The sequence below is a fragment of the Rhinolophus hipposideros genome, assembly GCF_964194185.1.
Source record: "Rhinolophus hipposideros genome assembly, chromosome: 18".
In the NCBI taxonomy this organism is placed as follows: domain Eukaryota; kingdom Metazoa; phylum Chordata; class Mammalia; order Chiroptera; family Rhinolophidae; genus Rhinolophus; species Rhinolophus hipposideros.
The window spans coordinates 5,119,393-5,135,862 of record NC_138064.1 but is presented as its reverse complement, the minus strand read 5'-3'; the positions used below and the strand labels follow the sequence as shown (position 1 = coordinate 5,135,862).

The 16,470-nt window shown below is 42.7% G+C and overlaps 1 protein-coding gene across 4 annotated transcripts in view; it reads right to left on the bottom strand.

Annotated features, from left to right (window-relative positions):
* DOCK4 (dedicator of cytokinesis 4) overlaps positions 1–16,470 on the bottom strand; it is a 365,769-nt gene that overhangs the window by 106,921 nt on the left and 242,378 nt on the right. For all 4 annotated transcript variants that reach the window (XM_081079735.1, XM_081079737.1, XM_081079736.1 and 1 more), the window contains exons 17-23: positions 14,922–15,078; positions 10,045–10,142; positions 9,850–9,933; positions 9,570–9,670; positions 7,404–7,485; positions 5,892–6,062; positions 269–461 (exon numbers count right to left, since the gene is read on the bottom strand). In XM_081079735.1, the coding sequence (XP_080935861.1) occupies positions 269–461; positions 5,892–6,062; positions 7,404–7,485; positions 9,570–9,670; positions 9,850–9,933; positions 10,045–10,142; positions 14,922–15,078 (886 nt within the window). The remainder of the gene's footprint in view (positions 1–268; positions 462–5,891; positions 6,063–7,403; positions 7,486–9,569; positions 9,671–9,849; positions 9,934–10,044; positions 10,143–14,921; positions 15,079–16,470) is intronic.

Here is a 16,470-nt window from a genome sequence, read left to right as displayed (position 1 = left end):
TAACAAGAAAAGCAAGCATACCCTACACCATAACTAGTTGTGATCAGAATCAATAATTTAATCGTTAGGGCTCTCATAATCATTAGGGCTCTCATTAGGGCTCTCAAGTATTTGGCTACTTGATTTATTCTATCATCCAAATACACAAAGCTTTCTAGAAAACGATTTTCAGTTTCCTTTTTGAAATTGCTTCTGCTGCCCTATGATTCACTTTAAGAGGTAAGGTCTTGCTAGAAACACCATTTCATCGAGGAGACGCAGCACCCACCTGGGTTGGTGTAAAGCTGGCTTTCTACGGTTTTGCCAATGCACTGCAGCTTCACGGCCTGGAGGGAGTCGTCCACGTGCACGATGGTCGGCAGGCTGCCCAGCGTGTCCTGCACCAAGCTGGCCACTTCCCGGACATCGAAGAGCTTCAACAGCTCTGAGTACACAGCTGGGAAGGAGCTCAGAAACACGGCCTTAAAGGAAAGAAATGTTAAGCCATGGTAAAGGAAAAGACACCCAGCCTAAGAAAAAAAAGCTTATAAGAGTTTATTTGAGCCAAACTGACGACAATTGCCGGGAAGCAAAGTCTCAACAGATTGAGAAAATGCTCCGGAGAATGGCCGTTTTGCAACTTATTTTATACACAGAATAAAACGAGGGGGTTTACATGAAATCCATTGGTTGTAAGTTAATTGGGTGGGAGAAAGCAAAGCGGGGAAATTTCTGGGATTGGCTAAAAAATAAAATGGAGAGAAACACACTTCTTTTACATTGTTGAGTACAGGACAGTTAATAGCATTTTACTGCACAGAGAGATGGTATTTGGGCAACAAGATAACAATGAGGGATGTTGTAGTTTCCTGCTCTGGTGTGGTGGGTTGTGCCCCCTGGGGGGTCTGGAAAAACAGATTACTCTGATATTCCAAGGGTATGTTATCTTAGATGCAAAAAGACAATAGACAGGCTCACTTAAGGTAAAGATTGACCTTTGTCAAGGAAACTATAGGCCAAGGATATGACTTCCCTCCATGGCCTGCTTTTTGTTAGGAATTTTTATGTTCACGCCATCCTGTGTGGTTATTTTCAGTCTCCCGAGCTTGTCAAGTTTAACCTATGGCCCCTTTTCCATCCTCAGTCAACTCCCTGACGTGCCCTGAGAAACTAGCTGCAAAATGTCAGTGAATGTAAGACTGTGACAAATACTTTTGAGTGATGGGAAAATGAATGTCAAATGTTTCTGGTACCTAAAGCTAAAAGGCTCAAGTTAAAAAAAAAACAAAACAAAAAAGGTGCAGCAGAATAGAGCAATTTGTTGAAATGTGCAAAGGTGCAGCATAATAAAAACTGAGAAATTCAGGAAACTCACTGACATGAGCCAAGTGATGGGCCAAAAATCCCCACGGAACAAGAAAATTGCAGCATGATCAAATGGAAAGAAACTCGACCAAGCCCTGGGACGCTGACTCTTACACTTCCTTTTGGAGACACTTTCTGAAGTGTTCGGTTAAATTTCATTTACCTTTAAGAAGCCAAACACACTGATTCCCTATAGCACTCAACTTATGACTGAAGAGAAAATCAGTGCGGGGCATCAGAAGACCTAAACGGTATGTAGCACAGGTAACCCCCGTGTAACACGGCACTTCTAGGACAGTTTCGCTCTTACATGGTTTGAAAATTAGAGAAATCTCCGAACAGCATGAGCGTAATATGAGCTTTTAAGAGCAAAAACTATCTCATTTGAAATTACGAAAATCTCCGAACAATACGGAACATCATAAAAGCTTAGCAGTGATGACGAAGAAAACATTATTTAATACACATTAATATGTCATACTTTTGGTGAAAATTGCTTTAGTAAAGATATTTCTCTTAATTATAAAAATATAATAGTATGTTCTTTTAATTTTTGGAACCTAACCCCCTTTTTTGGGCTAGTTCTTTGTTTCGTATAACACGGATTCGCGTAACATGGCATTTTTCAGGAACCTAACAACCGCGTTATACGGGGGTTACCTGTACTTGCTTGGCTTCTAATCAACTCTGTGGCCTTAGACAAGTCATGTTAGCTCCCTAGGTTTCAGTTCATCACCTATAAAATGAAAAGATCATGAGAACAACCCCTTGCGTTGGTTCAAGATTCACTGTAAACCCAGAACTGTGTCCACTAAGAATAACATTCTTTACGTAAAGAAAGAAACCTGCAAATTGTTTTTTAAGGAAAAAAAAAAGAAGCTGATATCAAATCGTAAGGCGCATACTTCAAACATTGGGCTAGGATTGTACAACAAAGCAAACAAACTCAGTCTTTTAAAGTGCCACAAAAAGAGGGCAATGGAAGGAAGGACAGGCCAGCCTCACCTCTACCTGGAAAGAGAAGGAGGCACATGCTTCTCATACGCTGAGATTAAAGTGCTACCTGGCTTACCCATGAGACCTAACACCGGCCAAACGTAGGTCGAGTCTCCATGTGCTGGTGACTCAAATTTATACCCATGGATTTTGCTATTTCTCTATACAGTTGCAGCAAAAATATCTAGAAGCCAAGATCTGCCTTTGATGCCAGAGGCATCCTAAGCTTAAGGTGCCACAGTCACCAGCGATGTTCTTCTGGACTCTCAAAAATGACAGAGTTACTTGAGAGTTTACAATTAATAACTTGGTATCCCGTGTTAAAAACTGTATTTATATAACGTTCATTTCCCTCTGCAAAGAGCTGAGTCATACAGATGAAGTTAAAAGAAACATAAAAAGATCCCAGCTTTCTGATTATTGAAAAGTCAACTAAGTTGGTTTTCCTCAGGGATCCTGTAATTTATCCACTAATTCTTTATTTCTACCTGTTTCCTTCAAAAAAAGAAAGCATTGAATGTGCCTGCAAGGTAAGATACATATATTAGAAAAGATGAGGGAACAAACATCCTCCAGTGAGGACCGGAGCCAGTTTTACTGAGTATCTAAGCTAAGTAAGATCTTTTACTGTAAAAAAAAAAACCCACAAAAAAACAAACAAACAAAAAAAAACATTCAATTTCATTTTGACTTTTCTGATAGCAAAGAAAAACCAAAAATACAATTATTCAGAATTTGGGGCAGGGTCTTGGACCTTAATGCTTCTGTGGTTTTTCCTCTTCACCCGGGATTCCCAGGGTCAGGATCTGTCCCTGGAGAGGAAAATCAGGAACCATTGAACCAGCAGCTAGGTCACGGTGGTCCTGCCCAGGGCAGGGCTTCGAAGGACAGAGGCATCGAGGAGCTGGGCTTGGGTCGGGACGACGCAATGAGCCTCTTACTAGAACCAGGATGGCCAGACCTGTGGGGCAACCGTGTACTGAGCCACCATGAAAGACAGCTAGCACGGCTGACCTGTTCCTGGGAGGCGGCAGTGCCGTGAGCTGTAGCTCATGTAGACAGAATGCAAAATGGAGCAGGGAAACTGGGTTTGTGCCTTTAAGGAAGCCTGAGAGTGAAACTCCAAATGATGGATATTCTTGGCTCTGAGTATGGTCGGCAGAATTCTAAGGCGAACCCCTGGACTTTGTCTCTGCTGTTGATCCCATGATTGCATCATGCTATATGGTGAAAGGGCTTTTGCAGATATAATGAAGGTTACTGATGAATGGATCTTAAGATATAGAGAGTATCCAGATGGGCCTGACCTAATCACATGAGCCCTTAAAACAAAAGTTTTCTCTGGTTTGTGGGAGATGTCAGAGATGCAAGATTTGACATGACATACCATTGCTGAGGATGGAGGGGACACATACTAAGGAACGTAAGTGGCCTCTGGAAGCTGACAGCACCCTTCTCCTCCCCCAACCCTGACTGATAGCCCACAAGGAAACGGGCATCTCAGTCTTACAAACACAAGGAAACTCATTTATACCAAAAGCCTGAAAGATCCTAAATGTGAATTCTGCCCTAGAACCCCCCCCAGATAGGCCTCAAAGCCAACACCTGGATTTTGGCTGTAGGAGACCCTAAGCAAAAAGTCCCACACAGCTTTCTGCACCACAGAACTGTGAGCTAATAGTGGGTGTTGTTTAAAACCATTAAGCCTATGGTCATTTGTTATGCAGCAATAGAAAAGCAACACACTGGTTCAGTCAGAAGGTGTGGGTTCCAAAGGGAGCCTGAGATGGGAAGCGGTGTGTCACATTCCCCTTCCTCCCAAAACACAGAGGGAAAACGTGCTCATTGCCTGATGAAGAAAGCTAGCCCTGTCATCATTTTATACAGATTTTCTCTTAGCATCAAGCTAAAATAGAATTATCACATCAAAATGTCCAAGTCTGGGGTACTGCCCGAAATACTAGAGAATGACTTCAATTGAGTATGAAGATACACAGAAACTTGATGTACACATTTCATATATTATCTCTTGATAAGACGCTATGGACAAAAAAAGGAAAAATCACATATGATTCTCTGAAGGTGCTAAGGTTGTTTCACCACCTTGATTGAGGGACAGAACTTAGAGAATCAAATCAGTATGTTAAACAGATGAAAGGAGACCAGCGCTGTGCCGCGGCTGTACCGCAGAGGCTGAGGTCAGTTCAGGGCGACTGCTAGTGGAAACACAACCAAGGTAAAATAATGTTTCTCCATCTTTAAAGAAGAAAAAACATCTCTTGAGGCCCTAGCAAGGCATCTCATTGAGAAATCATGACTTAATGTTACTCTTAAAAGAGAGCATTTTTCAGATGTGAATGAGGTTAACTGCTGTCCCTGTACCTGGTAAAGGTTTAAAACAAAAAAATCTCAAAATGAAAACTCAAATGTTCCATAGCTTTTGTGAAAGTGGTGAACTGAGAACTCTGGTCTGAAAGTCACTGGACTGTCCTTTTCACACATCCGAAAGGAGGTTGTGCTGTGGACAGTTTGACCTTGAGGTTTCTGGTGAGTTCAAGAGCAGGGACCGTGCCCTTGAAGACAGAGGCCAAAAGGATCTAAAAGAGTCTGAACTGTATCTCTGCCCAGAGGGAAGATCAGTCCACGTCTGCAAAGAGGACAGTAACAAGTACAGGCCCCCACACAGTCCGAAAAAGCACAGCACTATTATGGGAAGTCTGCTCTGTTTCCGGGTGTCTCGCCTTATAGAGAGTGCCTTCCAAATGTCAAACGGCGCCAAATGATAGCAATCCTCTGAGGGGTCGAGTTTCGTCTTCTAATCTCCCATTTTGTGTCCCAATTCTCAACCATCGCTGAGTCTCTAGTCTCTGAGGGAGGGTCACAAAGAGGCTGCTTTTCCGTCTGACAGTTTTATAACCCAGTCACTAGGATTCGAAATGTGCAAAGAGGATTAAGAAATGCAGAGAAAGATATTCAGAATTCTCTCTCAGAACACGTCCGAGGCCATGCTATTTGGTATGTGGATGGATCCCGTTCTAAACAAAATGTATGGAGCTTACTCCCCATGTGACAGAACTTGGCGACAGCCACTCAGCACCAGTCACCTACGTCAGTCCCAGGACAGTGAGGACCCAGTTAAAGAAAACAATGTGAGGTTAGCTGAGGCCAACAGAACGAGTCTCATGGGGATGGATCAAAATGTGGTGAAAGGCTGGGGGAAACCACTTAACAGGCCGGCTCTCGTGAAACTCCCTCCCAAGGCGGATGGTACACGTTTCCTCGGCAGTTCTGGAAGCTGGAACTGAGCTGATACAACCCCAGAAGTTGTCACTCAGAGCGAGAAGAGACTGAGGACAGGCCACCAGCTCCCGCCCTGCTAGCACTCAGAACCTGGGGACTTGTTTCCTAAAGTCTCTTCAAAGACAGTGAAGCTACACATCTAAACTGGACCTATGGATTTCTCAGGGAGAAAACATTCATGAGGCTGCTACATAAAAATAAATCCACTCAGCTCATTTTTCTTCTACTCAGCAGTGAGCAAGAAGAATTACCTGTGATTGGGATAATGCTCCAGACCCTTTGCTCTCTTGTGAAAGAAAGAAACGGACGGACATGAGGAGCTCCTGGATACAGCAGCGGAATTCCTCCTCGTTCTGTCCACCGGTGGCGAGGGAAAACAGCCTTCGAGATTGAACTATGTACTTAAAAATGTATTCCTGTGCCTGGAAACGAAATTTTAAAAGAGTTACTTTCAGGGGAGACCAAGAGTACTTATTCTAATGATGACAAACATGGAAACCACGGTACAACATTACGTTTTGAATTACTGATGTAAACACAAAAGGCTCATGAGATTTTTTTGAACAGTATTTACTTGTAGGGGAAGAGCCATTTTTCTCTGAGGGCTAGTGAGTGGGAAAACGTATAGATCACTTAAAAATTCGATGTCAGAGAACAAACTGATGGCTGCCAGATGTGGGAAGTTGGAGGGGGGGCAGGGTGAAAAAAGTAAGTGAAGGGATGAAAAAGTACAAATTGGCAGTTATATAATTATAGTCATGAGGATGTGAAGTACAATATAGGGAATATAGTCAATAATATGGTAATAATTGTGTATGGTGTCAGATGGGGTACCAGACTCACGGGGGATCTCTTCGTAAATTACATAAATGTTCTAAGCACTATGCTGTACATCTCAAACTATTATAATATTGAATGTCAACTGTAATTGAAAAATTAAAACAACATAAAAATTCTACGTAATTCTCCAGCGGTATGAATACTAAATGTTTTTGGTACTCAGAGATTTTTTAATTCAGCTAACAAAGAGAATCTGTTGTTCAAGAATGATTTTGCTTTGCTAGTAAGTATTCTTGCCACTTAGTATGTACCTCCAGTCAGGCCAAAATGCTAAATTTATAATTAATGAGACGCTTGTTTTATAAAATGCATACTTGCCTACTTTTATCTGCTGCCATCAAACAGGGTGGAACTCAACAACAGGAATGGAAGGATGAGCGGGGCAGTTATTGGACAATCCCTTTGACAATCTGTACTCTTCCTGAACATGTTTGCATCTCCATATGCAATGGAGCACAAAAGTCATGAGACACGGACGCTGCTAAGCATGAGACCTAGTGAAATCTCCCAGTTTTCCGCATTTGGATCCCTGCTAAGCCACCCTATTCTCTCTGAAAGTTCACGATACATGGTTCTCAGATGGCCTCTGTCAGGGAGGTGAAGCAGGAGCCGGGAACTGCCAAGCTAAGTGCTCACCTGTCATCTACTATCATAAACTCTCCCTCTTGCCTACCCTACATGCCACGTCAGGTGTTTTGGAGCCCCAACGAGTAAGGATTGAACCCTGAGCAGGTTCCAGTGGGTGAGCCCCGCAGGGGCCCTTCCCATTTTGGGGCAGCCATAAAGTGACTGAGGTCCTGGCACTGAATGTCAGTAATGTGTCATCAGCCTCTGCTGCCTAGTAGAGAAGACCATGGCGTTTTGCAACACCATACGCCAGCCCTGGGTGAGCACGCCATCTGCTGTCCGTACTGAGCTCTTACCTTCAGCACCGCCTGGATGTGTTCTTGCCGCTCGGCCTCCATTATCCTGTCCACATACCACTTGAGCACTTTGATGAGATCTCTAAAATAGAGGCAGAAAGGTGCTCAAGGTACAACTGGTCTCATCCCCAAGGAGATGCCCACAAATCGCTGATTTTTATCATGAGGAGGCTTCTTTTCCCATCAGTGTTCACCTTCTTCTATCCAACTGCTATAAGATAATGATTTCCCAAAACCTGCACATTAACATCACCACCGTCTTTCTGAAGCTGAAGAGAGAAACAACACTTCCTCCCAATGAGATTCCTCTCAATCTGGGATATCCCACCCGCCCTGCTGTTTCTGGCAATGCTTCTACATGGGTGAACACTGACATCAGAGAAAAGGACCCTGACCGAGGAATCGCCTGGAAGGATAGCTGTCACCATTAGTCCTGGACAACTGCTAACTGGGATTCCTCCCCTGTGACCATGGCAACAGCTGGGGGTGTGAGGAAAGACGAAGGCAACTTCAAATCACACCCCCCTGGGTTTATCAAGCCCGTTCTCTGACCAGGCTTAACGTTACAGTGTGTCTCAACAGGAGACTTTCCAGAAAAGCCAGGAAGAACAAGGCTTAATGTCACAGTGTGCGTGAGTAGGAGACTTTCCAGAGAAGCCAAGTTTGATTTTTTTAAAGAAACAAAAATTGCATCAACACTCCCTTCCGAAAACAATTCTCAAGATTGCAGCCTTGGCTACCTTTAACTTTCATCAGTTCTTGATTTCTATGAAACAGGGTAATTTTGTTAAAGTCTCCTCTTTTCTCTCAGTCAGGGAAGAATACATGCATGTGCTCATACGTAGGTGCTGCTGGCCATGTCATTGGGAAAATAATATGCCACCAGTGAGTTTCCAACCATCCACAGCCCGAGAAGATTCCACAGGCCTTTTGTGTCTTGTTAGCACTGATTATCCTGCCTTCTTGGCCAACCTGAAGTGTTAGGAATTATACCCTTGTTCTCTAGCTTCCACAGACAATTTCAGTCGGAAGCAGTGACGCCCCTCGTGCTGGGGCCAAATTGCAGGCCGAGTGGCAGACCTGGGCCAACATATGAGAACTACTCCTGCTGTTACGTTTCACCCTCTGCAAAAATCGAGTCCTGCAAAAATAACTCCATTCACGTAAAGATTGGTGGCATAAACCTTAATATACCCTGATAGGGAATACCCAAGTTAACAGGATCAAAGGCTCATTTGGTTACCTACTTTTCTGTATCCCATAGATTGTGGGGCAAAGGGTAAAACCCCTGATTTCATGCTCTTCTCACACCCCTCTGGTAATAGACAATTGTGCATGTACAATATGGACATAGGAGCTTAAGGTATGAGGTAAAAACGTGGGCAGAGTAGCAAGGACAGTGCTGGATCATTGGGGTACATTCCAGGACATCATTTAAGCAGAGGCAAAAACTGGGAGAATGTGACGCATAGGACAGAGCGAGGGCAGCTGTTGCCTCCTGGCAACTACCAACTAGGCTGCATGGAGACAGGTACGAGCTCAAGCATGTCATTATTCATGCTCTTTGAGCCTCACTTGCATAACCTGAGCTGACAGGGAAGATTGAGCAGTTAAAATGTCAGCTGGTGTCAAAGGGTAGAGTCCAGTGACATCACGACTTGTAGCCAAGAACCAGGTCTGCATATTATCAGCACAAAGGACAGTGACTGGCATGCAGGAGGTGCTCAGTCAATCCTAACAGACAAATGAATAAAGGACATTTAAAAGATATGACGGCAAAGCCTGGTTTCCCCATATTTCTTTCTTAAGGACAACTCGAATCATCAAGGAGTGTGGTAATTAAATGGGGCTCTTGGTAGCCAAAGTGAAAGAACGGCATTTTAGATCAAAGACTATCAAGTGAAATAGAGACAAGAAGAAAACACGTTATACTTTAGGTTTCAGGAACAGAATTCAGCAAATTCTTTTTTATTCTTTTAATCAAAATAAGTTCTAGCCATTAAAAAAAAAAGTGTGGGAGAAAGGAAGATACGGTCTCAAGAGACACTTCAGCTGTGCTTCATTTCTTCGTATGCTCCCTTTTAAAATTTTCCTATAAAGCCGGTTCTGCTTAGAAAAGCCCAGAAGAAACTGCTTCTAAACCAATTATAAGAGAAAGTGTCTTACCTGTATGCCAGTGCCCCAGCAAAATGACTCTCAATATAAGTGTCCATTACAGGTTTAAAATGATGAAATTTGCTATCTTGCAGCAAATTTATTATGTGGACCTAAAAAGAAAATGGAGCTTTATAAAACTGAATGCAAACCAAGATATTTTTTCTTTCTTTTTTGTTGTTCTTTTTAAATGAACTCTCATGCTATTAAGTTCACATTTCTGAAACAGCCTTAGGAAAGTCAAGATTGAGAGACAGAATTCTTACGATTATTAAAGTAAATTTAAACTCACCAAAGAATCAAATACTTTAGACCCATATTTTTGGGAATTTTCATCTAAAATTCCAAATAAGGTATCCAGTGTATCTTGCAGAAACTGTTAGATAAAGAAGAAGTGCATGAACCAATAAGATACCGTCTGTCTTTCCCCTCCAAACATTCTTTATCCCACGAATTTCCGACAGAGGAGTCATAAAACAGCAGCTACCTTTACGATCTCTGAGCCATCGATTTCTTTCAATTTAGACAGACAGCCTGTGATCTTGTCCGGGTGGGTTCTCCATTTCAAAAGATCAAGCATATCACCTTTCCAAACAGAAAAGACACTTAATTGTCTTAACAGAGGACAGTCTTTCACATAGAGGACAGTCTTACCAGCCTACTGGTAAAGCTGAGTTCTCACCCTTCCTGGTCACCTAAGGTGTAGGCTCCCTAGACTAGACCAGCTCTTCAAGATGGCATTTATTACGGTGTACTCTAATTACGTCTCATTTCCCAGTGCTGCAAACTCCTACTCATCCTTGGGTTCTCAGGTGAGCCGTGGCTTCACCCAGGAAGCCTTTCCTGAAATCTCTAGACTCAGCCAACTGCCCCTCCCATGTGTTGCCCCCTCACGGTAGCACTTACCCCACTTGTCACAGTTGTCTGTCTATGAACCCATTAGACTGTGAATTCCAAGAGAACAAAACCACGCAGGGCTCGGCCCTATCACGTGCCCAGCACCCAGCACAGAGCAAGCACACAGCGGGCAGTGGATCCTGTTTCCTCCCAGTAAGGGCGTCTCTTGAGGGCTGGGCATTATTCACATTTGTGGCCCTAGCACATAGCATTCTGCCTAAGAACCAATGCCAGCCGGTAATGAAAGTCTCCTTCACAATGTCACCCAAACCTGTCTATGATCTAGAAGGTCCCTGCACAATGACGGCAGGTCCAGTTAATGGTCAGGTCATTTAATGGGCCCGCGGAACCGAGAGGGCCACTTCCTAAACTCCATGGCTGCCTTTCATCCCGGGTTCGGGCAAGCTCAGGCAGGGCCCAGCTCTGCAGTTTCCTCCCTTCCTAAACTGACAACACGGGGGCGCTGGCCTACTGCGGGAATGGGAGTAAAGGCTTCCCTCAGCTCTCCAGCGCAGAAGTCAGGCTCCTGGAAGCCAGTGGTAAGGCTAAGAACTAACAAGGCCCGTGCATGCAGGAAGTGCACCCAGCGGGGCAGCTGGTGGGGCGGGCCTCCCGGTGCTCACGGGGCTGCGAGCCCAGAAAGGCCCAGAAAGAAGAAGGACAGAGGGCTTTCAGGCCTCCCAGGGAGCGCTCCACATCGGAGCACAGGTTTCCAGGGAAACTCAAAAGGGAGACAGAAAGACCGACACAGAAAAATAACCCAAAAAGTGTAAAAGAAAACCAAACAAACAAGAAATCGAGGAAGTAGTTATGATGAGAAAGGAAACAGGTATTAAACAGAGATGAGCAAAAGACAAGAATGTCAGGAGGAAAGCAAGGCAACCTCCGCCCAAACCAGATTCAGAGAAAAACATTGCCAAGGACCTCATCATAAGAAATTGAGTCAGAGGCATGTTTATCGACAACAAGCAGTGATGCTTAGTGGAGGGAGATTTAGAATTAGAACAAGAAGGGCATGTGAGAAACACTGACTCTGAAAAAGAGATTTCTGAAAAAGAGATTTCCTAACAGAGAACCTGAAAATGTTTAATATTTGTGTCTACCTCAGATGTCCTGGAGGTATGACTGAGGCCTGTTTAGAAAGGGCTGGTTATATTTAGCACATTGCACGTTTCCAGAGTGAGGCCCCAGCGCTGTTCTCCCCGCCTGCTGCCTCCCTCCCACCTGCTTCCTGCATCTAATGTCAGCCTGCCTCCTTCCCGGCATCTTCTCTTGAATCCCGATGCGTCTCCCCGCGTTCACTCTCCACTCCCACTCCAGCAACAGGCCAGCTCTCTCTCCATCTCCTCGTCCCCATTCCCTGGCCCTTACAGTGAGGCCACTGCAGGGGTGACCAGGGCACTGCCCAAGGTGAGGAGTGGAGAGTGTGTGGAGGAAGAAGGTGGCTGTGCCGGTCACCAAGTGACATCACTAGAGGCTTCAGTGGGAAACCGTTATAGGAAACAGAGGACAGGGGTCCAGACGATCAGCTAAGAATGGGGCTGTGTACCTTCCCTGCAAGAGACCTCATGCATCTTCAGACTGCTCGCCATGGAGCGAAAGGAAGAGTAAAGTAGTATGTCCATCTGGACATAACTGATCATGCATGCCAACTGCTGAGAGTGAAGTCAAAATTGTCAGTTCTTAGGGCTTTAGCCATTTGAAGACATGTTAGTTGCAAATTAGAAGCTATGACCTACTACTGAAAATGTGAATTTTATACATTCTATGCAAAAAGCATTCAGTGTATGCTGTATGCCTAACCTGCCCAGAGCTACAAAACAAGTGGATGACATGATTCCTATGTTTTGGGTTTTTTTTTTTTTTTAAATCACAGTCTCAAGAAGAGACTGAATGAACCATCTATTATTGGGGGGAGAAGGAGATGCAGGGAAGTCAGTAAAAGTACAATTGTTACACCAAATTTAAGCATTGTTTTTATTTTTTTCTTAGCTTTTTTTTTTTAAAGTTGTGTTTATAGCCCAAGTTGGCTAACAAATAAGTAAACTAATTGCTTCCCTGATCCCTCCTCTAAGAAGCTGAAAATATCTCCTTGGTCTGGCAATCACACATGTCCTGCAGTGCTCTGGGCTTGGTACACTCGACACGAACGATGTTGGAATACAGAGTGTGCAGACACACGTTAGGGATCCTGAAATGCAAATTGGCTCTAGGAAATTGTTCCTAGAGACCACATCACTTCCTAAATGCCCAACTGTCATGGAAATGGGATTTGCATATTTTCCAAACTGAGTAAAATGAATACAAAGCAATTTAATTCCAATTTGGAACTGGATTACTTCTACAGAGATGTGTGTCTAGCATGCAAATTTCAGAAAGATCAACTAACTTCCCTCCTCCTTCCCATCTCTTTGAAACACACTATTCATTGCCTGGCTCATTTTGAACTGTCTTACATTGACAAGGTTAATCCAAGTCAAAATGATAACTAAGCACTTATCAGTCTCCAAAAATGACCCAAGCATTGTCTTCCATATAGTGAGATGTTTAACATAATGATTTCACAGAGTTTATTAACCATATTAATGTGAAAATGTTCTCTGCTTACAAAGTGGCAATTTCTGATTTTCAGGATTTGATTCTGTCTGTCGTATGTTCTCAATTCTAACAGCTTAAACCCAAGAACTTGAACAAATTAAAGATGCAGGACTAAACATTTTAATAGCAGATAATCTATTGTTAGGTTTATCTGTGTGGTTGCCAGAATAATGGCCCCCAAAAATGTCCATGTCTTAATCCCTGGGACCTGTGGATATGTTTACATCATATAGCAGAAGAGATTTTAGAGATGTGATTAAGTTAAAGATTTTAAAATTGGGGGCTTAGCCTGGATTAGCAGGCCCACACAAGGGACCTTAACAGATGGAAGATGGTCAGAGTCATAGAGATTTGAAGATACTATGTGGATGGCTTTGAAGATGGAAAAAGGGGCCATGCACAAGCAGAAAAATGGAGGTGGTCCCTAAAAGCTGTCTTGCCCTCTCTAGTGTAAACAAAAGGATTCTTCTCTAGAGCTTCCAGAAGAATACAGCTGTGCTGCTGACACCTTGATTTCAGCCCGGTGAAACTGACTTCAGACTTCTGACCTCCAGGATTGTAAGGGAATACATTTTTGTTGCTTTAAGCAGTGAGTTTATAGTTATTGTTATAGCAGCAAGAGATAACAAATAAACCTGCAGCTATTCTACTCGAGGCAATCAGTGAAACGTGAACCTAGGCTCTAAAGCAGACGTGACTAATCCACAGAGGATGAATAAAATTTCTGTCAAAGGGAGTCCATACAGATTGATTTTATTACCTTCATAACCCCCATGGGGGTAGACTGGCCCCTTCAAAACTACGTGAGGTTTGGTAAATGCTTTCTCATCTTTATCGTTATGCCGAGGATGGTCTGACTTAAGTAAAATCATTAACCACTGAACACTGATAAAGTCTGCTATAAGTTGGCGAATCTTAACTTAGTGATAACTACCTTCAATCACACTCATTAAAAATAAATCATGCAGTTGATTTTGAAAAACATTTCTCTAAAACTACTTTTGGAAGGGGAGAAACCAGAACTAATATAAACGTGAAAGTCCTCTGTAAAAATAGTAGTATTGAGTGAGGAACTTACTCTTAAAAGGGGTCAATATTAAAATGCCACATTTTGCTTCTTGCCTGGTGCCACATTCTAAGAGAAGAAATACATCTCCTGCTACAAACAGTGCTCAACAACACAGAAGAATTAGGCACGGCAGCATTTTATAAGACCCAGTACCTTATTACGAAGTGATTCTCCTCGACATAATGAAGCTGACTTATTAATGAGGTATTCAGGCTGCGAGCCAGAAGCTTTATATGACAACCATGGAGAACTCAAACATGTTTAATTTACTTCCTTCATTACAGACAATGTTTTCATGACAATTTTCCAAGGAGAAGAGCTTGCTTTGTTAATCATAGCTTGCTAAACAATCACCGACATAAAAAAGGAATAGAAAAGCTAGAATAGAAAAGCAATATCCATCTAATTAAAAAAAAACACCAAAAAACAGCCTGTATTGTAAAGCCTGCAATTGGCACTGTTTATGGAGCTACAAAACCAGAGAGATGAAGGTGGTGCTATTTGTTGTCTTTTCTTTTTTATTATTTTTTTCAAGCAGCTGAGTTTTGACGGTTGATTTGAAGTGTTGTGTACTTGGGCGTCAATACTGGGATAATTATGAAGCCCTTAAATTACATGCATTTAACAGATCACTAGGTCATAATTATTCCCATTTTACTGGAAATCATACACAGAAGAATCAACAATTTTTCTAGTACAAAGTTCTTAACTATAACACTGGTGTTTATTGAATATGCCTACCCCAATTCACAAGTACCTTTATTCCAAGTCCTTTCAAATAAGAGTATTATCCTACTTACCGTTCTGTGTGAGTTTCGTGGAGCAGAGAAAAGATGTTATCCAAAAAGACTCCTTTGTGGCCTTCATGGCTTGATTATTATTCCCAAGAAAGATGCCCTTGGAAAAGGGAAGTTTGAGGTAGCGGGTAGCGTCCTGAAGATTTGTGTTTTCTTCACACTGTTAAAAATGTTAGAGAGACAGGGAGAGAGAGAGAAAGAGAGAGAGAGAGAGAGAGAGAGAGAGAGAGAGAGAGAGAGAGAGACAGAGACAGAGAGAGACAGAGAGAGACAGAGAGAGAGAGAGCTCATGAGTATTATTAAGCATGATTACCATTTCTAGTGTTTATGAACTGGGAAACTTTCCAAATGGCATTACAAACAGAATTTGGCTTTTAAGTGAAAATGCAACAAAAATGTATAAAAGGAATGGAACGTGGATTTTGGACTGGGGCCTGTTTCGGTTTGAATCCCAGCTTTGTCACATCCCACATGAGGGACTGTATCAAGTTATTTAACCACTTGAGACTTCCATTTCTATCTCTACAACTTCATTGTGCCATCGTCATAAAAATCAAAGAACACGTGAAGCTTTTAACACAGTGCCTGATACGATAGAAATGCTCAAGAAATCATATCGGCCGTGAACACTGCATTTTTAACATGTTAAATTCTTTCAACATCTCATCGGAGGCTGCTATTAGACAACCCCTAACTTTGAAAATTGGCAACTAAAGGAAACGGTGTTTCAGGGTCATCTAATAGTCCTGCTATATGATGGAAATCGCTGCGTCACCGAAAATGCCAGATAACAAATGTAAAAGGAATTACAGATTTAAAATAATTTCATATCCCTAATGTAATTGTGTCTTTAGTTAAGGATTGTCATTTAGTGCTAAGAGCAGCAGGAAAATTGCGGATGAGGAAATGGACATCCGGGATGTCAGTGGAGCAGCCTATGGATTCCTTTCTACTGGCAAGGGGATAAATGGCACTGCACTGGGGGGGGAAGGGAATCGGGTTGTCATTACAGCAATGCAGGGCAGTGCAGAGAAAAGCATCCCCATCTGCAATGCACGCTTCCCAGAGATGCTGAACCGGAAGCCATGAAACCCACAGAGTCACCGTCAGCCTCACAGGAAGTACAAGGGGCAGTAACTGAACGACCCCAGAAGGCAGCGCTGTCTGAGGAGGCCTGGCTTTCTCTCTTCAAGTCAAGTCAAGTGTGGTGACCAAAGGGACTGCTCTAGATTAAACAACATTTAAGAGATAGACAGCCAGAAGTAACATATGGTCCCAGATTGAAATAAATCCGCTATAAGAATTTTTTGGGGGAGAGTCATACATTGACTAAGTTCTAGGTGAGATAGAAATTTAGTGATTGGAAAAATCATTAACTGAAAAAGTAGATTAAATATATATATAGCAACCAAAACGTCCTTCAGTAGATAAATGGATAAACTGTGGTACATCTAGACAACGGAATAGTATTCAGTGATAAAAAGACATGAGCTCTCACATCATGAAAAGACCTAGAAGAACCTTAAATGCATATTACTAAGTGAAAGAAGCC